Below are 27770 nucleotides of genomic sequence, written 5' to 3' on the forward strand. Positions count from 1 at the left end.
TCCACTCATACGAGGAGCCGTAGCTGACAGATGTTTTTACACATTTTTGCTCAGGAGTGCATTTGATTTTCCGCTTGGAGATAAAAGGTAAGTTAGAAAGTGAATATATTCATCCTAGCTTGGGCAAATAGCAATAGAGGAATTGTCTGTTAATATGTAGATAATGTTTAGCAGTTGAATGTAAAGTTGGAAACAAAATACATATTGGCTTATTCTTGTGTAGGGCACAAACTTGATGTGATCATAAATACGCTCAGTGACCACACTGAGTGCGCCAGCACATTCTAATTCCATCGAAACTTCTGCCTATACTAAGTGCTCATTTTTATTGCCATTGAACAATATTTCACATTTATTTGACAGTATCTTTGAGGGTGAACTTTGAATTACACAAAATACTATGCAAAAATAACATACATTAGTCGGACAATATCTCAAGTTCTATACAGCTGAGTATTGAGGACTTTATTAGCCCAGATAGTTTGTCTCTATGGAGACAGTGGCCTTGTTTCAACGAATTACATTGAAAGCACCAAAGGCTGATTTTAGACATTAATATTTTTAGACACCCCATGGGATCCAGATAATTAGTACAATGTATGAATTAACTCATGACCATGATATTGTTTTGTCTTAAATTGAGACATTTGGGGGTTGTGTGTCGATCAAAGTAATCCACGATGAAATGGGAGAAGTTAAAACCTCCAGAACCAGATGATCCAATGTGTTGCTGTGAATGCGACGTTTTCCAGTACGGATGCTATTGTGACTGTGAGGATCTGGACGAAGCCTTTAACAGGTATGGAGGAGATGCATTTTGCATGGGAAGTGTGGACATTTGTATTCCTAAATTTCACATGCAGCAGTGTAATACATACACTGACCTTTATGTATGGCCAGTACTACATTTTATCCATCCAAACTTCTACCCATCATTCATCTGTCCCACATCTATACATTTGTCTACCTGTTATCCAGCTGTCCAGCCATCATCTGGCTCCATCTATCATCCATCTGAATATCTCTCTGTACATCCATCTTTTTTCAGCCTGTCTGTTTGGTCAGCCATCCGCCCTTCATCTATCTTTCTATATACCTTAGATGGCTGAGAGACAAGGCACCAAAGAGTGGATGTCATTCATTTCTACTGGGGGCCTTGATTGACAACTTGGAGATCTCCCTGGTTCCTGCAGTGGTCCTGCTGCCTCTTCTGATGCGGGTGGCGGCACTGCACTACCTGCTGGGTGTCATGATCTTGACAGCGCTGCCCGGCCTGGTGCTCTGGCTCTACTACGCCACCCACAAGAGGAAGAGACGGTCGCTCTTCTTTCTCACCCTGGCTCTCGACTCTCTCGCCTACATGTACTACCTCTTCATCACTGAGATTGTACCTCGCGGAGATGTGACTCGGACGCAGCTATGCACCGTGACAGCGGGGATGATCTTTACTATTGTCTCTCTGGTTCGAACCAAGAGGGGCCCGGGATTTGTTAGTACTACACGTGAGGAGGACATTAAGGCTTCACCACATCTCACTGGGTCTGTTCAGTCAGAGGCAACCTCCAATTTCTCAGTATCAAGACCAAGTGGAAAATGGAGCAGGTGTCCTGTGTGCAAAATTGCACGACCACCCCGGGCGGGACATTGTAGAACATGTGGAGCTTGTGTCCAACGCCTGGACCACCACTGTGTCTGGTGTGTGGCTTTATAGTCTATTTACAACAGATCAGTGACATCATAAACTAAGATTCCTACAAATCTTCTCAGGTCCAACTTAAGAATATTCACATTTTCAAGCCTACTTTATCAAATGTAATAGATTTTGTTATGCAATAAATCAACTGAATTCTGTTTTGCAGTAATACAGGAAGTAGTAATGGACAGAACAAAAGTATTTGATGAACAGCTTTATTTAATTTCTCCATTTAAGTTAACTGCTCAGTCAAATGTCATGAAAGAAATAAGATATCATTTTAAACACTAATTATCCAAGTATATTTCAGAAAAAAAACAAATCTTAAAATGCAACGCTAAAATCTAACAATTTTTCCTTACTTTTAAATATATTCTAAGAATTCCTAAAACGTTTTGGCCTGTCACACGAGGGTTTAACGCGAGATGTCAATGTGTGTGTACTATGTTGTAGGATTAACAGTTGCGTAGGACAGGGTAACCACCGCAGCTTCCTGTTGACCCTATGTGTGTTCCTGCTGACATCTTTGTATGGGATCACTTTGGTGCTTCACAGCCTGTGTCCTCAGCAGTATCTAGTCAGCGCACTCTTCTACTGCCCTGGTGTCTACACTCTGTCCAGGTACGAACACAGGCTACCAAAGTACAAGTAAAGTAAACATATTTTTTGTCCTGCTCATTCGGGAGGAGGAAGCTACAGTATTTTAGTTCCCACCCTACTTTACCTACTTTATTTGACACATTTCTGCTTTTCTTCTGCCAAAAAACAAGTACTTGCAGGTTTTGTACTATAGTGGTGCCTTGAGATACGAGATATGAGCCGTTGCTTGGCTGATTTTTTTCAGTCTTGAGCAGTGTTGCCACAGTTACCTTGAAAAAGTAACTTAGTTACTTTACTGATTACTTTAATTCAACAGTAACTACCGTATTTTCACGATCATAAGGCGCACTTAAAAGTCTTCCATTTTCTCCAAAATGGACGGGGCGCCATATAATGCGGCGCGCCTTATGTGTGCACCGATTTCCAAAATCTGTAAATGTTGTTGTGTGACTTTGATGAGCGCTCCGCTTGACTGACTGGGAGCATTTCCTGCCGACACGCTGCTTATATAGAGGAAAGGCGGACGTAACTGAGGACAGAATGCGGACGTTAAAGGGGGAAGGGTGCGCGTGAAAGAAGACGCCCCCAGTAGGTATATAGTGCCAGTATGTGTACAACATCGGTTTGGCTAAGGACCCCCGAAAATGGCACCTACGAAGAGACACGCTTACAAGGCACAGTTTAAACTGCAAGCTATTAGTTACGCGGAGGAACATGGGACTCGAGCAGCCGCGAGAGAATACAAGATCAACGAATCCATGGTTCGCAAGTGGAGGAAGCAGGAAAACGAGCTTCGCCAAGTCACGAAGACGAAGCTGAGTTTCCGCGGAAACAAGGCGAGGTGGCCCGTGTTGGAAGACCAACTCGAGCAAAGAACAGCCGGGAGAAGCATCATTGCTGAACAGCCCCCCGGCAACGAGACTGACTCCGACAATGACGAGAGGGAAACCGCCATGTTCAATGGAGAACTTGTCCAGCTGTTCATTTCGGATACAGAAGATGAGGACTGATGGATTTGTGGATGAGGATTGATCAAAAATAATGTGAGTACATTGTTAAATACTTCAATAAAGTATAATCGAACTCAGTTTTGCCTTTTTAAAAACATACGCTAGCATTAGCATGCATGCATGCTACCATGTTTTAAGATAGCGTATGTTTTACCATGCTTGCGCATGTATGTGTTAAGTACAGAAATCGACCCCGTGACCGAGACTGCGCCTTTTAATACGGTGCGCCTTATGGTCGTGAAAATACGGTAAGTTAAAAAAAAAGTAACATTTTAACATTTTAGCTTAACCGTACTCATTACTTGGTCATGTACACTACACAAGTTACAGAATCAACATGAACCAATAACTTAAATATTAGTTGAAGCCACATTAAATCAGCAACTTAGTGCAGACTTGACATGCCAACAAAATACAGTAAGTGCGGCGAGCGAAAAAACTTTTTTTTTTCATTTTTCCTATAACGTGCAGCGCGTTCAACCAGCTCACAGACCAAGTATCGGTTGGTGGCGGTAATGTGCCAGCCAATAAGCTGGTTTTCCAACCGCCAATAGACTCCACAGAGCGAGAACAAGGAAGGACAAATCATTCGGTACAGTTATAATTTTCGTTTTTGCAAATTATGTGTGGAGCAAATGTTATTACTGTTTGTTTTATATATATATTTTTATTATGAAAAAAAAAACACTTCAAAACATTTTGGGGTTTGTTTTGGGGGAGGCTAGAACTGATTCATTGCATTTACATTCATTTTAACTGAGAAAGATGAAGTGAGAAACGAGCATGGTCACGGAATGAATTAAACTCACATCTTAAGGCACCACTGTACATGAAAAAAAAACGCACAGTAAGCCACAGTATATTATTCATTTTTTGCTGAGGATAAAGAATATAGTATACATCTGAGTATTGTTATATTATATTATCTGACTGTATGTGTTGCTGCGCCATTTATGTTCAAATATCCATATCTTTAAGGATTATACCCAGCGATATCAATACTATTCGTTAGAACGTCCGTAGCATTTGGCATGAACACTAGCAATAAGCTAGCAAGCTTGCCCAAGTCAAAGTTATGTGGTTGTTTTAAATACACAACATGTAATTCTATGTTTAGTTTGGCAGTAAACTTCAACTGGAAGTGGCAATAAACACATCGAAGCAAGCACATAGCCTCTTATTTTAAAGAACTGTTCACGAGCTGACAAACTCTCTAATGATGTTATGCATATAGTTGCCACACATTTTTAACTGTAGCCTATTCTCTCTCATGTCTCTCTTTATCGATGTGTTTAGCTCAGCGCTCTGCTTCACCTGCGCCTGGTACAGCGTCATAGTCACAGGGGGGCTGCTGTACCTACTGGTGGCACAGGTGGTCAATATCAGCTTCAACGTGACGGAGCGGGAGGCCCAGCTAGCCCTGAGGAACAAAACGGGCCAGAGTCGCCTGTGGGGGCTCGCCACGGGAACATATTCACGAGGCTTCTACCAGAACTGGGTTGACTTCCTCACTATGGCCGATGCCTCTTCGTGTCCTCGATCCGGCCCCCCTGACTTGGTCTAATTTCACATCCTTGGATACAATTCAACATTAACAATTAACATAATAGAGTTCATGTATTTAAAGAAAAAAAAAGAAATGGTGCTTTTTCTTTTTGTTAATAAATATTGGACATCACAATATTTAAAAAAAAAAAAGTGGCTATTACATGCTTCATGACTGGAACATTACTGTATGTATAAACCTGCATTTAATCTGCTGTTTTTGCAGTCATGCGGTAAATACAAACCTTAAATGATTAATATGTTAATGAAGGTCTGACCATTGTGAGTATGATATTTAATGTGATCTTTGTCCTTTATATAATGCATATAGCACGGGTGGAGCAAACAGTTTAAATCAATACATTGTCTTCATGTAAAGTCCAAGTCAATGCACTCAGGGCTTTTTTTTTTTTGCCATCAATTAATCCCCTTCTTTTATCACCATGTGGATGAATGTTGGCTTTTTTTTAGTTAGTCATTGGTTGTTGACTCCATATGACATAGAGTAAACATTAGGAACACCTCCCTGTATGATATGGTATTCTATCCCACATCAAAACCACAATTATAAATATATTGTTAAATGAATACCTCTGACAGTATTGTATTGGATCTAATGTTTAGGCTGGTTAGTTTTATCATTACAATCAAGCTTTACAAGGTGCCAACAGAGAAAAGTACATAAATTCCTTTGGAATGTTATAGTTTGCAGTAATATAGTAGACAGATGATAACAATAACAAGGCTCAATTGAATTGTAGATAATCAGCCTATAGAGAGCAGTGTTGTTTGCACAGTTGTGTTTGCTTTAACCCTTTTATTTATTTATTTTTTTTTTTGCACTTCGTTGGACACAACAAAATTATGTAGTGATGGGATCATTTCAATCAATCAACTATGTCGCTTTTATTTTCAAACACAAGTGATCTGGTTAATACATCAAAGCATACCGTAGCAATCTCCAGATACCATGTATATATGACCCCTAGTTCCTGAGCGTATCGAGATGGGATGACATCAGAGCACTCAGATTAGATGATAAGTAAGTGCCTTGAGTTGATGCCACGACATCATTGCTTTTATGGTCAGGATTTCTTTTCAATCTTCTTGCTGAAAAAAAGTACAGAAAATTTAGAACCCATAAATGCTTGTATTTAGATGAGCTGTCCCACCAAAGCATACATTTCGTACCTGGAGCTGTGTGTGGTTTTATCAGTGAGCAAATTTTCGGCAAATGGGGCCATCATGGCATTTCCAGGTACTGAGCCACACAAAGTAATTCCATATTTGGTTCTGTGTTTACTGAACTAATTCGCACTGAAATTGAAGTACAACGTGGAGTGTGCTTGTGAAAATATGCTGCAAAACATATCCTTACATTAATTGTCTTTTCCCTCTGGGCTAATGGTTTACCTGTTTAAACTGGCAGGGTATGTGAGGATTCAATGCAAAGATCCCCCTGGAATGGGGAGAATGTTCTTGCTTTATGCTGCATTATCATATTATAGTTCAACCCCAATTCCAATGAAGTTGGGATGTTGTGTTAAACATAAATAAAAACAGAATACAATGATTTGCAAGTCATGTTCAACCTATATTTAATTGAATACACGACAAAGACATGATATTTACTGTTCAAACTGATAAACTTTATTGTTTTTAGCAAATAATCATTACCTTAGAATTTTATGGCTGCAAAACGTTACAAAAAAGCTGGGACAGCTGGCAAAAGAAGATTGAGAAAGTTGAGGAATGCTCATCAAACACCTGTTTGTAAATCCCCAAGGTGAACAGGCTAATTGGGAACCGGTCGGTGCCATGGTTGGGTATAAAAGGAGCTTCACTGAATTGCGCAGTCATTCACAAGCAAAGATGGGGCAAGGTTCACCTCTTTGTGAACAAGTGCGTGAGAAAAAAATTGTTGAACAGTTTAAGGACAATGTTCCTCAACGTACAATTGCAAGGAATTTAGGGATTTCATTATCTACGGTCCATAATATCATCAAAAGGTTCCGAGAATCTGGAGAAATCATTGCATGTAAGCGGCAAGGCCGAATACCAACATTGAATGCCCGTAACCTTCGATCCCTCAGGCGGCACTGCATCAAAAACCGACATCAATGTGTCAAGGATATCACCACATGGGCTCAGGAACACGTCAGAAAACCAATGTCAGTCAATACAGTTCGCCGCTACATCCATAAGTGCAACTTGAAACTCTACTATGGAAAGCAAAAGCCATTTATCAACAACACCCAGAAACACCGCCGGCTTCTATGGGCCCGAGCTCATCAGTCATGTCCTCCGCACCAAAGAGGAAAAGAACCATCCGGACTTTTGGACGCAATGTTCCAAAGCCAGCATCTGTGATGGTATGGGGCTGTGTTAGTGCCAATGGCATGGGTAACTTACACATCTGTGAAGGCACCATTAATGCTGAAAGGTACATAGAGGTTTTGGAGAAACATATGCTGCCATCCAAGCAACGTCGTTTTTAAAAGTTTATCAGTTTGAACATTAAATATCTTGCCTTTGTAGTGTATTCCATTAAATATTGGTTGAACATGATTTACAAATGATTGTATTCTTTTTTTATTTATGTTTAACACAGCAGCCCAACTTCATTGGAATTGGGGTTGTAGTTACAGGACAGTGTTGGGAAAGTTCATTTTCTATGCAAACTAGTTCAAAGTTAACTTTACTGCTCCAAAATGAACTAGTTCAGTCCATAATTCAAAATTTAGGACTAAGTTCACTGTTCCAAAAATGAACTTGTGCATCGTTCTTTTTTCCAATATGTTGCTGACAGGCTATTTCCCTAGGAGCCAGTTACAGCTATCACCCTAAAATCTCAAACACATGAGAAAAAAAACTTGCTTGAATAGTCTTTTTAAAAATGAGAAATTAAAACACCCCTCCTTGAGCCGTCATCTTGTCGTGGTGGAGGGGTTTGTGTGTCCCAGTGATCCTAGGAGCTAAGTTGTCTGGGGCTTTATGGCCCTGGCAGGGTCACCCATGACAAACAGGTCCTAGGTGAGGGACCAGACAAAGCACGGCTCAAAGACCCCTAATGATGACGACAAACAATGGACTTCGTTTTCCCTTGGCTGGACGCGGGTCACCGGGGACCCCCACTGGAGCCAAGGCCTGGTGGTGGGGCTTGAAGGCGAGCGTCTGGTGGCCGGGCCTGCACCCATGGGGCCCAGCCAGGCACAGCCCGAAAGGGTAACGTGGGTCCCCCTTCACCACCTGTGGGAGGGGCCGTAGGGGGCCATAGGGGTCGGGTGCAGTGTGAGCTGGGCGGTGGCCGAAGGCGTGGACCTTGGCGATCTGATCCCCGGCTACAGAAGCTGGCTCTAGGGACGTGGAATGTCACCTCTCTGGCAGGGAAGGAGCCCGAGCTAGTGTGTGAGGTCGAGGAGTTCCGACGAGATATAGTTGGACTCGCCTCCACACACAGTTTGGGCACTGGTACCAGTCCTCTCAAGATGGGTTGGACTCTGGAGTTGCCCACGGTGAGAGGCGCCGAGCAGGTGTGGGTATACTTATTGCCCCCCATGGGCTCACCACCTGTGGGAGGGGCCATAGGTGTCGGGTGCAGTGCGAGCTGGGCGGTGGCCGAAGGTAGGGACCTTGGTGATCCGATCCCCGGCGATCAGAACCTGAGCGGTGTTCTGTTATTGGACTTCTGTGCTCGTCATGGATTGTCCATAACGAACACCATGTTCAAGCATAAGGGTGTCCACACGTGCGCTTGGCACCAGGACACCCTAGGTCGCAGTTCGATGATCGACTTTGTGGTCGTGTCATCTGACTTGTGGCCACATGTCTTGGACACACGGGTGAAGAGAGGGGCGGAGCTTTCAACTGATCACCACCTGGTGGTGAGTTGGCTCCAATGGTGGGGGAAGATGCCGGTCCGACGTGGCAGGCCCAAACGTATTATGAGGGTCTGCTGGGAACGTCTGGCAGAATCCCCTGTCAGAAGGAGTTTCAACTCCCACCTCCGACAGAACTTTGCTCATGGTCCGGGGGAGGCGGGGGACATCGAGTCCGAGTGGACCATGTTCCGCGCCTCCATTGCTGAGGAGGCCGACCGGAGCTGTGGCCGTAAAGTGGTCGGTGCCTGTCGTGGCGGCAATCCCCGAACCCGTTGGCGGACACCAACGGTGAGGGATGCCGTCAAGCTGAAGAAGGAGTCCTATCGGGCCTTTTTGGCCTGTGGTTGGACTCCGCCAAGACTGCCCTTTGTCACCGACTCTAACTAACTTAGCTTTTATGGACAGAATTTATAGGCGCAGCCGAGGCGTAGAGGGTGTCCGGTTTGGTGGCCTCAGTATTGCATCTCTGCTTTTTGTAGATGATGTAGTTCTGTTGGCTTCATCAAGCCTTTTCCTCCAACTCTCACTGGAGCAGTTCGCAGCCGAGTGTGAAGCGGTTGGGATGAGAATCAGCACCTCCAAATCTGAGGCCATGGTCCTCAGTCGGAAAAGGGTGGCGTGCCCTCTCCAGGTCGGGGATGAGATCCTGCCCCAAGTGGAGGAGTTCAAGTATCTTGGGGTCTTGTTCACGAGTGAGGGCAGAATGGAACGGGAGATCGACAGGCGGATCGGTGCAGCGTCTGCAGTGATGCGGACTTTGTATCGGTCCGTTGTGGTAAAGAAGGAGCTAAGCCGAAAGGCGAAGCTCTCGATTTACCGGTCGATCTACGTTCCTACCCTCACCTATGGTCACGAGCTGTGGGTCTTGACCGAAAGAACAAGATCCCGGATACAAGCGGTCGAAATGGGTTTCCTCCGCAGGGTGTCCGGGCTCTCCCTTAGGATAGGGTGAGAAGCTCGGTAATCCGGAAGGATCTCAAAGTAGAGCCGCTGCTCCTCCACATCGAGAGGAGCCAGATGAGGTGGCTGGGGCATCTGATTCGGAAGCCTCCGGGCACATCCCACCGGGAGGAGACTCCGGGGACGACCCAGGACACTCTGGAGAGACTACGTCCTTCGACTGGCCTGGGACTGCCTCGGGATCCCCCCAGAAGAGCAGGATGAAGTGGCTGGGGTGAGGGAAGTCTGGGCGTCCCTGCTTAAGCTACTGCCCCCGCAACCCGACCTCGGATAAGCGGTAGAAAATGGATGGATGGATGGAGGAGTTAAAACAAAAACAGGACTTTTGACCGATGGTGAAAGGACATTGCATTCACGGGAGCTCTGGCTGACTACATTAACAAAATATTTTATCTCGTCTATCTTATATAAGTTAAAACAAAATCGCACAGTGTTTTAACTAAAGAATTCTGATACAAATATGATTTTTTTCTCGAGATATTTTTTTACAATGATGTACTGCATTACAAAACAACCAAGGAACGTATTCAATCCCATGTACGCAGTGTCCCTGAACACACCTCGCGCACACAGGCTGCTGCGACGTGCCAGCGGAATTTAAACATGAATGGCGGTTGTCGGCGTTCATCCCCGACATATGAAGGCTCATACAGTATATAGTGTGTCCAGGCGGGTTTTGTCCTGGAAGTCCCTTGCAAAACCTGGCACTATTGAATGAAAATGAACTTTCGTTCGAAAACTGTTTTATGACGCCAGAATGAGCGCGTTCTCAATAACGTTTCACAGGCAGAAATGCAATAAATTCAGTTCACGTTTGCCCAAAATACTTCAAACTACTTCATGAGCTTTCGTTCATTGAACTCATTCAGGTACAACACTGTTACAGGATATACTTTAAATCACTCAGTCAACACTCATTTTTTGCATCTCTAAATCCTACTTACAGCTTCAATAGAGACTACTGTATATACTGTAAATTGAAGAACTCTGGTGCATATATTGGTTACAAAAGATGGACATTTGATGACATTTCCTTGATCTACTATGGAAAAATGAATGGTCTTTATGTATTTATTTTTTAACAGGATAGGAGACTCTCTCTCAACATCGTGTTGTTCCTCTTTAACCCACCAACTACCTGAAGTCGGTACGGGTAAAGCTTTCTCACTTTCCTAAACATCTGCTGAATCGAGCTTTTGGGGATGCTCAGTTTCTTTCAGTGCAGCCCCGCAGAACGCCTGCTGTTGAAGTTTCGTGATTTTATTAGTGGTGGTCGCAGCAGAACTTCCGCTGTGTGGTTTGTCAAGAACAGATCCTGTTTTGAGAAACTTGCAATGCATAGTGTAAATAATACAATGCATTGGAGCAGTGTCACTGCCATAAAGAAGAGGAATCACCTTTTATTGTCATGAACATGCATGCATGGACACAAAACCCATCACAGTGAACACATACACATGTTGGTGGAACACACTGGAGCATTTCGGGGTATCAGCGTCTTGCTCAAGGACACCACAGCCGTGAGACCAGGGGATGTTGGCAGATGGTCCAGTCGGGCGGGGTCTTGAACCTAGATCCCCCACGGTGGCAGGCGATGATCTTAACCATTGGACCACAGCTGCTTTTCAAACTGGTGCTGAACTGCAGTTGGGGAAAGAAAAAAAACGTCTTGCAAGGCGGTAATTTTACAATGCTCTTTAAAAGTCAATTGGTGAGCCATCGGCAAGGGATGGATACATATGCCTACAAAAACTGCAACGCCTAAGATGTCAAATGCTCATGGCCTCACGTCTGTTCCAATGACACAATATTTAGATAAAAGCGAACTGACTTTTGGGACACCCTGTACTCATGGACTGGGCTTGTTTACTGTGAGAGTTGTGAAAAGCTGCATTGTTTTAAAGTCAACACCAGAAATCAGTGTAATTTCAGGTTAAATGATGTGGCAAAAACATTACCAGAGTAGCACATGAGAATACAGTACTGGTAGGCAATCCAATCCACAACATGACATTCGTTTTGTCATGCATCGAGCAGTTTGTGTTATAACTGCTGACAGCTGAATTTATTTCTGTGGTCACTGCAGTGGAACAAACCAGAGGGGAGCCGCTGTTTTGTTCTCCATTTTTTCGAAAAAACTAAGGGGATTCTGAAGTACGTAATGTAACCGTCATGTGAACCCTGATCTGTCATTCATTCCTGTCACTATCAAGCAGATTTTGCTGAATTCTAACCCTAATAGGATTAAAATTCTGGCTGCATGAACATGTTTGTACTCATCCCAGATACCATTTTGTGGAAGAGCGAGTGTGTGTGTGTGCGCGTGTGTGTGCACACGTGTATGCGTGCGTGTGTGTGTGTGTGTGTTTGTAGGGGAGAGAAAGTGAGCCCTTCACTATATAAAGACAGGCAGAGCATTACCAGTAGACATTCTCCTCTTCATCCTCCCTCACTGTCCATCATCATCATCCGACTCCCATCCGGCTGCTATGGTCTTACTGGTGACCGTGTTGGTGGCCGCGCTGGCCTCCATCAGGGCCTCTGCAGAAGTCACGCCCCAAGCTGATTTCAATATCCAAGGGGTAAGATGTCTCGGCTGGGTGGAAAGATGAATTTTGTGTATTTTGTTTGCATGTCAACAGCAGTGTTCTGGATGTCTTCCGTGGTTACACAGATGGCAGGGAAGTGGTACCTGATCGGTTTCGCCTCTAATGGCCAATGGTTCGTCCAACACCGCGCCTCCATGAAAATGGGCACAGCCATGCTCAATCCAACTGCAGATGGTGACCTGGATATTTCATATGCAAGTTTAAAGTGAGCAAGACAGAGTGACATAGATTTTTTTGGAAGTGGGGAAAGGGTGCCATTGCTAACCATGTGTTAGTTGTTTCTGTGCAGATCTGACGGGACATGTTGGAGACTGAACAACCTGGCCAAGAAGACAAATGTGCCGGGAAAGTTCACATACACAAGTGAGTTTGCACAAAAGTACAGTACATTACACACAGAAAGTTACATAACTGTTTAAAAGTAGTAAGTGCTCACTATTAGCAATGAAGACTGCAAAAAGTCATTTAGAATAGAATTTTCTGGGGTTTTGTTTTGACCTTAAACGGTGACCCTTGGAATTTCAATGATGGGTTGAAACGTGTTACTGGTTGTGATGAATTTGTGTCTGATATTATTCAAAATCAATTATATTTGAAGCTGTATGTTAATGTTTTTCGTTTTTTTTTTTAAATGAGCATTAATACATTATCAACATTGCTAATAGGCTGACCTAAATTTAACATACACTGATGAACCACAAAATTAGGCACAATCGAATGAGACCCAATATAAGAGTGGTCGTCAATCAATTTAAGCCTTAAATTGGGGGCTCGCAAAATAATTTGCAAAAATGTCCTATCATTTATTTATTTTTTAAGTAATGGGACCAGCACGCCAATGAAACAAATATACTAAACCATTTACTTGTCCCTATGTTCTTTGGGTTGGTAAAAGCTCTGATATGTCTGTGATGTATCATGAGGTATCACATAAATCTAAACATCTCTGATGTGTACAGCTGTCTTAGACTATTAAATAAAGTTGTTCAGGTGAGACAAGGCAACCTTGGCAAAATATTTCCAGCTTCGAAGTACATACCCCATGTCAATTTTTTTAATGTAGAGAAATCACTGCTTTTGTAACATAAATGAGCACCATTTCTTTGGCAATATTGGTTAAGTGTGATTGCCTTCCACTGGACTCCTTTCTAGTCTTAAAATGTGGAAATAATTCCACTCGTGTAGTGTGTGTAGTCAGCAGGAATTAAGATCGCTAGTCACTTTTTTGGAAATTAGTCGCTAGAGCTCTGACTCTGCTATTGTAAATTAGGGCCTGAAATCAAGTCATAATTTGCTAATTTCTCAACCGATTTTCACGGGGTTTACTTATTTTTTATTTTTATTTTTTTTATTTTTTTGTCAATTCCAAAGCGGGCGGCACGTTGGACGACTGGTTAGAGCGTCAGCCTCACAGTTCTGAGGACCCGGGTTCAATCACTGGCCCCGACTGTGTGGAGTTTGCATGTTCTCCCCGTGCCTGTGTGGGTTTTCTCCGGGCACCCGGTTTCCTCCCACATCCCAAAAACATGCATTAATTGGAGACTCTAAATTGCCCGTAGCTGTGACTGTGAGTGCGAATGGTTGTTTGTTTCTATGTGCCCTGCGATTGGCTGGCAACCAGTTCAGGGTGTACCCCGCCTCCTGCCCGATGACAGATGGGATAGGCTCCAGCACGCCCGCGACCCTAGGGAGGAGAAGCACCTCAGATAATGGATGGATGAATTCCAAAGCGTGAGCTATCACCACAGAACGTTTTTTTTCCAAATAATAAATTCAAATTAATTTGAGGGCGAATTCATAGCCTGGCTAACACAAGTTTTGTGTGGGCTGGAGCCCACCCAAAATAGGGCTGGCCTCGCCACTGGGTTTCAGTATCATGCTGTGGGGCTGTTTTTCTTCAACTCCTACTGGGGCCTTAGATACAAAGTGAAGAGAATTTGAGCAATTTGAAATAGCAGTCATTGTTAGCACAAAGGTTTCAGGCCTCAGCTAGAAAGTCAGGAAAAGACTACATATCTGAAATGTATTTGGGGTTAGAGGCACTTTAAACGCTGGTGTGTGGTGACTCTCATTTAACATTTGAATGTGATTGGTTGATTCTAAAGAGCCATATCATAGTGATGAGGGTGTGCACCCTTGTGCAATGACATTACCTCACTTTTTTTTTTTTTTTTAAGTTGTTCTTTCATGAAATCTGTCCCTCTCTATATCCATCAGGTTGGGGCAATGACAATGACATGCGCATTGTTGACGTGAAGTATGACCAGTACGCCCTGACTCACACCATAAGGACAGACAGGGATCATCCCACAATTGTAAACAAGCTATATGGTAATGACCTCGATTGTCACATTAGAAACCTGAGTGGTAAACACAGAGTTGTAGACTAACCTCATGTGGATCTACAGGTCGTGGAGTGGATCTCAGCCCGGATCTGCTGGAGAAGTTCAGGCAGTTCTCCCTGGAAACCGGAATCCTAGCTGAAAACATTGCATTCCTCCCCAAAAATGGTACTATCAAGATTATGAAGGATTCATGTTTAATCTCATGATTACACACTCTGTATCTTCACTATTTTACCTCATTTAGGTGAGTGCACAGCTGCCTAGCTTCCTGCCACCCACAGCTTAAACCAACAATGTTGTCAAGACAAGTGGAAAGTTAACGAACGTGTGCTAATAAAAGTCAGAGAGCTAAAATACTTTTTTTTATTACCTTTTTTTTTTTTTTTTTAAACAAATACGACATACAACCAGAATGACACAGCTCACTTTCATCAAGTGTTTACAACTACGCGCTTTATACAGATTTGTATACAAAACAATAATTTACGTCCCATAGAAGTCTAGTTACACATAACTATACAACTTGTAAATGAAATAAATATTTAAAAAACAATCACAGGGTGGGGAAAAAAAGGAAATATGTAAAAGTACACCACAAGCACCTGTCTTCTGAAGTTACTTCTATTAAAAAAAAAAAAAAAAAAAAAAATCTACATTTTTTTCCCTTCTGGTAAGAGCAATGTGTGTTGGTGGGGGGGGAAGAGAGGGGGGGAAGAAAAAAAAAAAAAAGACTTCGGACAATTAGGCTATTTCTACAATATAACATGCCAGTTGCAAAGGTTGTTAATAGACAACTTGACAAAAACGATTTTTTATTATTATTATTTTTTTTTTTTAGAAATAATTATGAGTCAGAACATTTAGGCATTTTGAATTACGGGGATTTCTCTCCCTGGTATATTTAAAAATACTGTCCGATTATTATTACTGCTTTGAGCACTTTCTGATCCACAATGACTGGCTGCAATTTGCACAATTTGTTTACTTAACCATGAATGCACAAGTTTGTGTCCTTAACTCAGAATAATTGTTTGTTCCTCATCTGTGTGCTATATACACAAGTAGCCTTGTGTAAATGTCACATAACACAAGCTACTGTGTTCCAGAGGTGGAGGATTCAGCATCAGGAAACAAAAAAGATGCTTTAAGTCAAATCGCACATAATTGGCATTCACCTTCACCCAAGTGTCAAGTGCTACGGCGAATATGTTCCTAATCCACACTGCTCTGTTAAGTACACTGGGACTCGGAGATGCACCTGCACTTGGTTTTTGAGACATGAAATGAGGACCTTTGTGATTGCGGTCTGCAAAAATTAAAAACAAGTGTATCAAAAACAGACATATGCACTATCTGCCATGCAAACTTCCCCCCTCCCCAGCATGGAACATGCAGTTAAAAGTGCAAGTCTACAGAGAGTTCAGCTGCTCCCCAAGAGCATTGGCGTTATGTACATGTGTATACATGTGAAGCAACATGAGGTTGTTAAAGTACAGTGAACCCCCGCTATATTGCGGTTCATCATAGGGACGCCCCCTGCCCCCCATATTGCAGATTTTTAAGTGATCGTTTTGGGGTTTTGACAGTATACAGGGATGGCCAATTTCAGAGTTGCGCACCTTCCGTGTGGTACAGTACCACCTGGGCAGCACTGAGCTCTACTGGATGTTGATGCAGTGTAATTATGGGAAGAAGCCGAGAAGGTCCCCATTAAGCTGTAATAAGTTATTTCTTCCAAAAAGGAGGGAGAATATATGCGTCTGAGTATTTTTGTATGCACTGTTTGTGTGTGTTTCTGCTCCGTGGGTGTTAAAGAACAAGCTAGGTTTACAATTATCAAAACATCTATGCTAATTTCTGTTGGCCAGTTTATGGCGTTTTGCAGTATATGTTAGCATTAAGCTAGCAGAAATCATTGGTTTGGTTGATCATTTTGGTGTTTAAATATACAATGTTTAATTCTCTGTTGTTTTATGTGTCAATTTTACAGTAAACTTCAACTGCAAGTGTCAAAAAACATCTTGAAACAAGCATGCTTTGCCTTACTTGGAGAACCGTGCAAGCGAGACTTCTTTTCGTTTCCACAAAGTGATGTTATACGATAGCCTCCCACTTTTTGACAGTGAGAACAAGCGCTTCAGAGTAAAAAAAAAGTGTATCAATACGTTCAAGTGTGTTTAAAGTGAGCTAAAACCTAAACTAAAACTTTATATGGTCTCTATATCACAGATTTTCACCTCACGGGTGGATCTGGATTGTACCCATGAAAAACGGGGGTTCACTGTAAACAACAGGACAGGCTATGTGCAGCAGACGCTCCACATTGTTTCACGTGAGTGGTGCAGTGGTGAGAGTTTGATGGTCCGTCTTATCACTCTGCCTGGACCACGTCTTTGTGGTGGCGCAGGATATGCTGGTTCTTCTCCGACGGTCTCCGGAAGCCTTTCGAACAGATCTCGCAGCGGTGTGGGTAGTCTTTTGTGTGGATAGAAATCACGTGCCGCTTGAATCCCGAAGCGTCGCCTGTGCTGTAGTCGCAGTACTGGCACTGGTAAATTCGGCGCTCTTTTTGTCCTTTGCCAATAACCACAGTCACACTGCTCGCTAAACTGGCTGCACTTACTCTAGTGGGCGGGCCGGAGGCGGCGGAAGCGCTAGGGGAAGACTTTTTAGGGGACGCCACAGGAGAAGGTGTCTCTGTCCTCTTGGCCTCGCTTTTTTCGGGGGAGGCCTGCTGCTGCTCCTTCGTGTGGACAGACAAGATATGGCGACTGAGGACAAAAGGGTCGGTGTTTTTGAAGTTGCAGTGTCGGCACTGGTGGAGTTTCTTGGTGCGGTGAGCCATCGAGTGCTTTTTGAGTTCGGACGGCCGGTGGAAGCCTTTGCCACATACTGCACATTTGTGCGGGTAGTCCTTGGTGTGCACAGATATGATGTGGCGTTTCAGGTCGCTGGAATTTGAACTTTTGTGGTCACAGTGGGCACAATGGTGGGTCTTGTTCTCTTCGTGTGTCAGTCCGTGCTGGTTTAATTCCTCCTCTTCCGCAAATGTCTGGAAACAGCGCTCGCACTTGTATGGCATCTCCTTGCTATGCTTTGTCTTGATGTGAGTCTTGAGGTTAGACGAATCAGCAGACTTGTACTCGCAGTACATGCAGGAGTACGGCTTCTCGCCTGTGTGCGTGCGCATGTGTTTCTTCAACTCAGAGGGGTGACGGAAACCTTTCCCACATTCCACACAGATGTGCGGGAAGCTTTTACTGTGAACGGCCAACAAGTGTCGGTTGAGCAGTCCTTGCTCAGCAGTCTCATACTCACAGAATTTGCATTTGTGAGTCTTGGCGGGCGGCGGGGGCGTCTGCTGAGTTTTGGCCTCCCGATGGTGGTGCTGCAGTCTGTGGGAGAACAGCGCCGCCTGCTGGTGGAAGTCCTTGCCACACATTTCGCACTCAAAGGGAGCCTTGCTGCTCAGGGCATGCACCTCCATGTGGTTGTGGAGGCTGGCTTTCTTGTTAGTAGTGAAGTCACAGTCTGTGCATTGGTACTTTTTTCGGGTCAGAACCTCCTGGTGATGATTCTTTGTGTGCCGCTTCAGGAAACCTCGCGATTTGAACTTTTTGCCACAAAGCATGCAGGGATATACCGTCAGAGGTTGACCATAGGGACCGATGATGATAGCTGGGAAGAAGGAATAAGAACAACAACATCAATTGATAGTTTTCTCCAGTGACAGCGAAGACATTGTGCAAAAAGGAAACCCTAGGTTGTCATCAACAGCTAAGGGTTGAAAGGGCCCATCACTATTCAACATTTGGTGCACGAGCTTGTTTCGCATTATTAGCTCATATCAGTGGTTTTCAACTTTGTCATCCTGGGATCCGCATTTTCATTTTGTTGCAAAGTCGCAACTCACTTTTATAAAAGAATAACGATGCATATTTTTAAAAAGCTATATTATATTTTTTAAATTCCATTTCAAATGAGTTTGACATACCACCATCAGCATACTGCTAGCCATGTTCCCCACTAGGCAGAGACTGAGCTGCACTGTGTTTGTTTACGGAGTAACTACATACAATATAACAGCAGGTTTAGAAATTTAGTTCCCCTTTAAGTTGTGCTTAATAAAGGTTAGGTACGAATGGAGAAATTCTCAGCAAAGTCAAGGAGCATAGGATGTCCACATTGGCGTTTTGAAGATCTCGCATTGTTCACATCGAGCTGTGAAATTGGCAGAATGAGAATCAGCACCTTCAATGGGGTCAAGGTTCTGTGTGGAAAATGGTGGAATCTGCCCACTAGTTTGGGAGTCAAGTTCTGTCTTCAGCATTAACTACAGTAGCTTTGTCATGCTCATTATAGTTAAAATATTAACAGGGCTAGTCTAGGATAATCTACTTGGTGCCCCTGTTACCCAGAGTCAGATAAGTAAAAGAGAACTGATGGACACAGAATAAATTTTACGGGGCCTCTAAGCCTATGTAATGCGGGTGATCAGCTGATGAAAACTATAACCACACTGAAATTGTGCAATTAGAATTTAAGTCTCTCAAGATATGTTCCGAGTGTGACAATTGGCCTTGGTGCATTGTACCTGTTTGGACTTGTCGGGGTTCGGACCGCCGCTTGGTTTTGTTGCGCTGTCGGCCTATTTCATCAACACCGTCCGATTCGTCGATGTGCAGGAGCGCGCTTGCTGCTCCATTACGGTTTTCACAGCTCTCACTATCCTCCACACCTATGAGTACAAAATAAAATCATCATTAGTAATAATAATAATGCATTACACTTATATAGCGCTTTTCTAGATACTCAGAAGAAGCTTTACAATTTCATGCCATATTCATTCACTCCTCAGTCACACCTGTTGGTAGTACGCGACTAGTGTAGCCACAGCTGCCCTGGGGGAGTCTGACGGAAGCATGGCTGCTATTCTGCGCCTGTGGCCCCTCCAACAACCATCCAACCGCTTTCATTCATAGGCAATGTGGGTTAAGTGTCTTGCCCAGGGACACAATGACCACAGGCACTGGGATATGAACTGGCGACTGCTCAGTTTCAGGGTAGGGCACATACACTTATCCTCTGCACCACGCTGCCCACAACCTCTATCACAGTTGCAACAAGGCTGTATCAGTACAACCAACGTGTCAAGTGCTGTTGATTCATGAACTTCCTGTACGGTTAAGCAATTTTAAAAACCTGAAAAACCCTGAGCAGTCACTCAGCTATATGCAACAAAATCCTCCCATACAGGGATAAGAGCAAAGTCTTCACCTCAAACAAACATCATCAGTCACAAAATAAAAAAATGATTTAACAGATAAGATATAATCAATTATTCAAAAATAAATGTTTACTGCGCCAAGGCACATATTTAACAAAATAAATTCTAATGGCACACAACCAAACAAAAATGTCAAAGAAATTATATACAGTACACTAAAATAATGATGATCTCGTCTTACTTTGTGTGAAATCTGGACATGTTTAATTGAAGAAAAAGCTGTTATTTGGTTGTATGAAGGGAAGGCGTTGGAGAGTTTTTGTTATTTTTCAATTACACCTTCTGCCATCTAGTGGAAGAACATTTAATTGTTCTGCCTGTCACTATATGCCGGTGACGTCGATGAACTAAAATATATTTTGGGTGAATAACTAATACTTTTTGGACCAATTAAGTGAAACTGGATCATTCTGAGCACCACATCCGATGATGTCTCACACAGTTGTTAGTAATCAGTGGCCTTAAACAGGATGCAATAGAAAATCAAGTAAGAATACTGCATTTACCCACAACACAGATTTGTTGAGTGAGGATCCCCAGGCTGGCAAAGTTATCACAATTTGGTTGCTCGAAGTCACTCACCATGGTTTCCTTGGTGATGAGAATCGCCGACAGACATATAAACCATCTTTTCTCGAAGTCTTTGACCCGACTCTGACAATGCCACATTTTCCATATCCCCATCGCTGATGTCTACTGATTCTCCTGGAGGATAAAAAAATAGACAAAGGCTTTTGCTTTGTTTTTTTTGTTTTGCATTTTGGGAAGACCACAGCTTTATGCTTCAGTTTGAACGCTCATGTTTTAACATATTGAATACATACATACATACATATACATACTCTTACCCATGTCATCCTCCCCAGAGTCAGCCTTGAAAATGTACACCTTTATCACCTCCTGTCCATCCTCGTCCTTTTCCACTTCCTGGTCCTCCACTGCTCCCTCCACAGTTACCTCTGTCCCATCCTCAGACACCATTTTACCAGCTTCATCCACTAGTGAGAGTGACAATGAGGATGCATTTAACTGTAGAATCTACCGCAGAGGAGCTGGTGATATTTGACTATTCTCAGTACTCCTAAACATTCATTTATGTTCAATAAATTAAATTACAAACATTTATGTTCTCAGGCTTCCTCCCACAATCCGAAACCATGCATGTTAGAGTCACTGAAGACTAAATTGTCCATTGATGTGAAGTGAGTGTGAAAGGATGCTTGTCTAAATGTTCCCCGCAATTAGCTGGCAAACAGTCCACAGTGTACGCCGCCTCCAATCCAAAATCAGATGTGATAGCCTCTTACTCTCTCATGACCCTAATGAAGACAAAACGCTAGAGAAAATGGATGGATGGCTTAATCGATTGTAGTTTTTATACATTTGTTTGTTTTAAGAGGGACACTTTCAGCCCATTATGTGATATATGGAGGGATGACACCCAAATCGTAATGTTTGGAAGCGTCACCAAAGATTTTCATTGTTTTCTGACCCCATTCTCCCTTAATAATAATAATAATGAAGTGAGTGTGAAAGGATGCTTGTCTAAATGTTCCCCGCAATTAGCTGGCAAACAGTCCACAGTGTACGCCGCCTCCAATCCAAAATCAGATGTGATAGCCTCTTACTCTCTCATGACCCTAATGAAGACAAAACGCTAGAGAAAATGGATGGATGGCTTAATCGATTGTAGTTTTTATACATTTGTTTGTTTTAAGAGGGACACTTTCAGCCCATTATGTGATATCTGGAGGGATGACACCCAAATCGTAATGTTTGGAAGCGTCACCAAAGATTTTCATTGTTTTCTGACCCCATTCTCCCTTAATAATCCTAAAGCCGCGCCTAAAACGATCTTGTATAGATAATCCAAGCAACTAAAGTTTGGCTATTTTTAATTTTATGTTTTATAAAATAGAACAGGCGGCACAGTGGACGACTGGTTAGAGCGTGAGGCTCACAGTTCTGAGGACCGGGGTTCAATCCCCGGCCCTCCCTGTGTGGAGTTTGCATGTTCTCCCCGTACCTGCGTGGGTTTTCTCCGGGCATTCCGGTTTCCTCCCACATCCCAAAAACATGCATTAATTGGAGACTCTAAATTGCCCGTAGGTGTGACTGTGAGTGCGAATGGTTGTTTGTTTGTATGTGCCCTGCGATTGGCTGGCAACCAGTTCAGGGTGTACCCCGCCTCCTGCCCGATGATAGCTGGGATAGGCTCCAGCACGCCCGCGACCCTAGTAAGGAGAAGCGGCTCAGAAAATGGATGGGATGGATGGATGAATAAAATAGAACAAAAACAAATATATTTCCATACAATATAGCTTCCATTTTTCAGACCTGGAAATGCATGAAATCAATTCCATACTTCACATACTTGCATAGGAACCCTGTATTTTATCAGGTTTTTTTAAAATCAGTTTTTTTAATCTTTAAATTATTATATTTTAATGAACACTGAGCAAGAGCAGCACTGCAGAAAGAGGTGACTTACAGGATATCATTAGATAATCGCCACAGCTATCTTGGTCATCGTCCTGCTGCTCGGGGTCAAGGCCATCTTCAGGGATGTCACCCATGGCAACGCCTTCCTCCTCACCGTCCAAGGCCATCACGCAGGTTTCTACAGCGACATCTTCATCTTCATCGCAGTGCACATACTCAGATACCACATCCTCAACAGCATCCTGGATGACTAGCTCGTCTGGAGCAAACCTGTGCACCGCCATGCCTTCACCCTCGCCCTCTGACACCAACACAGTCTCTTGAAGTTCCACAACAAACTCCTGCCCGCCAGCACCACCCTCATCTGGAAGAGGCAGGATTACCCAGTTAGCCAGATAAGCATGCACAGCATTAGTTTATTGGAAATAAATATCAATAGGATTGAATGGCTCACTGTCATGCATGCATCAATATCAACTGTCGGTCAAAACTTATCTGGCTAAACTAAGAATCCTGCTTCTTCAAATACCCCAAAACTCTCTACTGAATACCAACAACTTCCATTTTAGTGTATACAAGCATTAACACAAGCATGGCTCATTACCCGATCCGTGTAATATTATTTTAGGCTCTTCAGAAGGTATCGAAAGCCTGGTGACCTCCTCATCCATTGTCCTCGTACTGCATTTGTTACAGGAGAGCTGAAAACAAATGATAAAAGAAGTTTAGGTAATCCACAGTGGGTAATAGCAATTTTAAAAGGAGAACAAAAGTTGCGCTGTATATCATTACTAGAACCCCTGTGACCAACTTTAACTGTTTTAATATCCATCCATCCATCCAGCCAGCCATCCATTATCTGAGCCACTTCTCCTCACTAGGGTCGCGGGCGTGCTGGAGCCTATCCCAGCTGTCATCGGGCAGGAGGCGGGGTAAACCCTGAACTGGTTGCCAGCCAATCGCAGGGCACATACAAACAAACAACCATTCGCACTCACAGTCACACCTACGGGCAATTTAGAGTTGTCAATTAATGCATGTTTTTGGGATGTGGGAGGAAACCGGAGTGCCCGGAGAAAACCCACGCAGGCACGGGGAGAACATGTAAACTCTGTGTTTGTAGTAATAACTAGAGGTGGAACAAATAGTGTTTCATCACACTGATGAAAATGTGTGACATAATTATGACATCATAGTTACAATATTATATTGTAGATGGTTTGGTCATTACACACTTGCGGTGTTTTTGTTCATCTAATTGGGGATTTTATTATTAGTTAATTTCTTTGTTTTATTTCCAATTCCTCAGGCAAATACTATGTGACTGTGACAGTGTTGTGATATTAAGATATATCAGCTATTATGATACACCACTGGTGGTATATAATGCATATTGATATGGTTGTTTGTTTGCATGTGCCCTGCGATTGGCTGGCGACCAGTTCAGGGTGTACCCCGCCTCCTGCCCGATGATAGCTGGGATAGGCTCCAGCACGCCCGCGACCCTAGTGAGGAGAAGCGGCTCAGAAAATGGATGGAAGGATGGATGGATATGGTATTGTGATGATACTGTGATGACGTATGGTATGTGGCTTTCTTCCAATAGATCGATTATCACATATCCTGATATCTATAAACACAATTAATTCCGTTCAATTCAATTGTATTTACGTATATAGTGCCAAATCACAACAGAGGTTGTCTCGGGGCACTTTACACATGGAACAGGTCAAAGACCACACTCCTCACTCAATAAAAGACCAACTGAACACCACGTGAGAAAGCACTAGGCGACAGAGGAAAGGGGAAAAACTCCCGCCTGGGAAGAAACCTCATGCAGACCCAAGACTCAGTGTCGGGCGGCCGTTTCCCACGACCGGTTGGGTTAGAGAGTTACTTTGATGATTTCATACAGTACATTTTGTGCATTTTTTTTTTCTTTAATACATTATTTTATTACTTTTTCTATGGTCAGTCTGACTATCCCACTTATCTACTTTTTATTAATTAGGTGTAGTAACAAAGAAGACAGATCGCAAAACATCATTATAAAAGCTTTTCAAACAATATACTGTGCTTCATGTTATTCACAAGTCAACTGCAGCAGTCTGGACTCTGTTGCCAATCAAGAGAATGCAACAAAAGACCACGTTTAGATGCTGGAAAAAGTAATACGTGAATGTTACGCTGCTACAAGATGTGCTTTAAAGTAGAATCACCATTTCTTTGTTTATTTTCAAAGAATAGCCACAATGGATTTGGATAATTTTTTTCTCAGGCAATACACTGTTTCAAAAATGTTGAATGTTTATGTCTTTGTTGGATAATTTATATATTGAACATCGAATCAAGTTGTCATGATGTCATTAATATACATATTTACAAGATATTTGCTATAATATCGCTGTATTGTGAACAGGTATTATTACAGGTGGTATTATTGTTGTCCACTTCGGGTTGCCATCCTCACATTCCACACTATAATATCTGTGACTATGGGTGTGTGGTGGGGCCTGGAATGAGAGTGGAGCATTGGCTGTTGTGAGCTCAGGTTAGCAGGCTGTTAACTTGCTAATCGTTAGCCAGTCTGCGTGTTGACAGTTGAGTGCCTGGGCATCAGTTGTGGCTGTAGCAGCTTGTGTATGAATGTGCTTATTACGTTACTGTTTATTCAATAAAAAGATTGGAAATGCATCATCGGTTGTATCTATCCTTGACCATTTGTGGGGGCATTACAATACATTCCAACTTAGCTAACATCAAAACCTTGTGTTGCCGTTCATAGACATGCTGCTGTGTTCCATTAGTTAGTTCTGCTTTGCAGTAGACCCACTGCACTTTATTATCATCTTTTTTTAGGTGTGAAATGTTTCCAAACTTTGGATAGTCTCTGTCTTTTACACACTTTCTTTCCTCCTGGCTCGCCGCCATCGTGCCAATTTATTTCTACAAGGAGTAGTGGTGAGTCTGCAGTAACATTTGCCTGGAAAAATTATTCTTGCAGAGATTTGAGGCAGATACTTTGCTTTGAGTTATATGGAATTATTAATGTTTACATTTGTTTAATATGTTTGGGATGGGAGTCACTGATGATGTAGTGGTACACTCGCCTGACTTTGGTGCAGGCAGCGTGGGGTCAGTTGACAATGGATGGATGTGTGGGAGGGGTAAAAAGTAATTAAAAACGTTTTGATAATTCAAGAAATCGAAATCGAATCATTTCGATTCTAACAAAATCGAAATGATTAAGGGGGTCCACTGTATCATGCATATTGTATTCATTTTAGTTTTTCTGCGTGTTGGGATCTGTGATAACATTACTTTACATTCACACCTAATTTCAGTAAGGTTTTTATGCATCACACTTCTTAGGTCAACAGTGGTCGCCATCTATATAAAGCCCTTATAAAGGGAATTAGCACCACGAATCCTGTGGTACTGTACAACTTTTTACTCTGTCACTCTCAGTCACGCACACAAAGAGGGATGCAGAGGAGTAAATAGTGATGAGGGACGCTGGGGTACCATTTCATTTTCACTGAGTGGCCCATTCCCCCCCCCCCCCCCAACTACAGGTGAAAGAGACAGCTACGGTGTTAAAATTAGCTAAGAGATGTATACCAGCCCACCGAATCCACCAACGTGAGCGACAAACCCGTGGCAGACTAAACACGATATTAACAGCCAAGTAAAATGAAGAGTAGCATAGTCGTCCACTGGCCATCGGAGATGCAATGATGTACACAAAGCAACTCTAAATACACGTTTACGCAAAGCCGACAGCAGCCACGTACGGAGTAAAACAATAGAACTGAGAGAAGAAGGTCCACAGGTCGTGAACAGCTTTACGAAGTGGGTACACGCGCGCACGCGCGCGCACGCACACACACACACACACACACACACACACACACACGCACACACAAATTTTCATCACACTAGCATCCGCCATTTTGTTAGCTTCGTGTACAACGAATGCTAATTTAATTAAAGTATGTGGAGTGAAAAAGTAAAATGAGAACGTATTTACAGCGCCGCCATTGAGGGCTATTGCACATGTAAGTGCTGAAACAATACACGCGTGGCGCAAGTCAGCAAATCCGCTCCTTTTATGAGCCAGCTAGTTAGTTAGCACGTAGGCTAACATGATAGGCCCGAATTCCCGTTACAAATTGTGGCCTTTCTTTGGGCCTGGGCCTAAGAAGAAAAGGCCACACTGCTTCTTTTTGCGGCCTCTCGGTGAGAATTAATGAATACATTAAAATGCCCCATGCATGCAAAAAATACATAAAATTAAAAAAATAAATACACAATGGACACGAGCAAATGCACACCTCGCACGGCAAGCAGCCTTACGAGCAACAAGGAGCCCCGTACCAGATGCAGCTGGGGTGGCCTCCGTCCGCTCCTCGCCTTCCCAGGGCCGCTTCGTCCCCCCCACCCCACCCCAGACTCGGGCTAGATTCAATCGGGAATTTTGTGTTATTTGGGCGGGCCGCGGAGGAGCAGAGAAGGAGGGGTCGGGGGATGTATGTGGAGCTCCACTCAAAGCAAGGCAGAGCGTCTGGAGCCTGATCTTGTCATGCTAGTAGCAGCCCGCTCCTCCAAGCTGCGAGGCCGCCGTCAGCACAACACGTCACAGCCCCAGCACTGTAGGAAAATGCGGAAGGGTTTGTGGTGGAAAGCACGCGGGCAGGTATTAGACGAAAACAGGCCAAAAACCCGAGACGACCCCTCATTTGTGAACATTATTTTAATTTGCTCAGATCTCCGGTGAAGGTGGGAAGGCTCAGTGTTACACACATACCGCTAGAATTAGAGACGACGCAGGCGAGTTGATGGACAGGAAAGAGTCAAACTATGGTCCCGTTTTGGGGCACTCAAGCGAATATAACGTTTCCATTGGATTTGGGGTTAAATTGAGGTCAACTGCAAATAAATAAATAAAACATTATTACACCAGTTTTTTTGTTTTGTTTGTTTTTAATCTTGATTGAGCAAAGCCACATACTTTAGATTAGAACGGTGGCTCTCAAACATTTTACATGAAGTAACTAAAAAAAACTGCTTTATAAGTGCCACTGTAATGACCAATATTAAAATACAGTAGCATAGTAGGCCCAAGTGTTCCAAATAAATTCAAGGGAGGTTATAGGCCTATTCCTAAAAATCATAAGTGGGTAGTTCTTACCTATTATGGCCAAACAGTTACATTTTTGTTTCATCAGACCATAGGACTTGTCTCCCAAAATTAAGGTCTTGGTCCCTGTAAGCATTACAAACTGAATGACTCCTTTATGTTTCTTTTGGAGTAATGGCTTCTTCCTGGGAGTGGCCTTTCAGCCCATGTTGGTAGAGTACATATTTCACTGTTAATATTGACACACTCTTAAGAGCT

The 27770-nt window shown here is 43.1% G+C and overlaps 2 protein-coding genes across 5 annotated transcripts; one reads left to right on the plus strand and one right to left on the minus strand.

The window, feature by feature from the left end:
* Positions 1 to 14999, plus strand: LOC133416074 (palmitoyltransferase ZDHHC23-A-like). Its single transcript, XM_061702718.1, has 11 exons — positions 1 to 87; positions 672 to 799; positions 1102 to 1695; positions 2147 to 2314; positions 4600 to 4833; positions 10957 to 10961; positions 12371 to 12503; positions 12588 to 12661; positions 14516 to 14629; positions 14707 to 14808; positions 14888 to 14999. Exons 2-11 carry the CDS (start codon positions 681 to 683, stop codon positions 14905 to 14907), a joined length of 1563 nt encoding a protein of 520 aa, XP_061558702.1. The 5' UTR covers positions 1 to 87; positions 672 to 680; the 3' UTR covers positions 14908 to 14999.
* On the minus strand, positions 14937 to 27624 carry LOC133416073 (zinc finger Y-chromosomal protein). 4 transcript variants are annotated; one of them, XM_061702715.1, is made up of 8 exons: positions 27564 to 27624; positions 26707 to 27022; positions 22977 to 23073; positions 22422 to 22736; positions 20779 to 20928; positions 20513 to 20635; positions 19238 to 19381; positions 14937 to 18321 (listed from the first exon to the last, which is right to left on the minus strand). In XM_061702715.1, exons 3-8 carry the CDS (start codon positions 23041 to 23043, stop codon positions 17015 to 17017), a joined length of 2106 nt encoding a protein of 701 aa, XP_061558699.1. In that variant the 5' UTR covers positions 23044 to 23073; positions 26707 to 27022; positions 27564 to 27624; the 3' UTR covers positions 14937 to 17014. The 4 variants fall into 4 exon arrangements, with proteins under 4 accessions (XP_061558699.1, XP_061558701.1, XP_061558700.1 ...); XM_061702717.1 differs by having other exon boundaries at positions 22422 to 22550; positions 26750 to 27022; positions 27564 to 27623; XM_061702714.1 differs by having other exon boundaries at positions 14938 to 18321; positions 26750 to 27022; positions 27564 to 27623.
* Positions 27625 to 27770: the final 146 nt, after the last annotated feature.

The sequence above is a fragment of the Phycodurus eques genome, chromosome 17, assembly GCF_024500275.1.
Source record: "Phycodurus eques isolate BA_2022a chromosome 17, UOR_Pequ_1.1, whole genome shotgun sequence".
In the NCBI taxonomy this organism is placed as follows: Eukaryota; Metazoa; Chordata; class Actinopteri; order Syngnathiformes; family Syngnathidae; genus Phycodurus; species Phycodurus eques.

Bases quoted from the DNA above. Each gene is read 5' to 3' on its own strand.
- LOC133416074 (XM_061702718.1), top strand. From the start codon at position 681: ATGAAATGGGAGAAGTTAAAACCTCCAGAACCAGATGATCCAATGTGT. The intron at 12,504-12,587 runs GTGAGCAAGACA...GTTTCTGTGCAG, and splicing joins ATTTCATATGCAAGTTTAAA to ATCTGACGGGACATGTTGGA. The intron at 14,809-14,887 runs GTACTATCAAGA...TACCTCATTTAG, and splicing joins TGCATTCCTCCCCAAAAATG to GTGAGTGCACAGCTGCCTAG.
- LOC133416073 (XM_061702715.1), bottom strand. From the start codon at position 23,043: ATGGATGAGGAGGTCACCAGGCTTTCGATACCTTCTGAAGAGCCTAAA. The intron at 19,382-20,512 runs GTGAGTGACTTC...TTGTACTCATAG, and splicing joins TCATCACCAAGGAAACCATG to GTGTGGAGGATAGTGAGAGC. The intron at 18,322-19,237 runs GTACAATGCACC...CCTTCTTCCCAG, and splicing joins ACCCCGACAAGTCCAAACAG to CTATCATCATCGGTCCCTAT.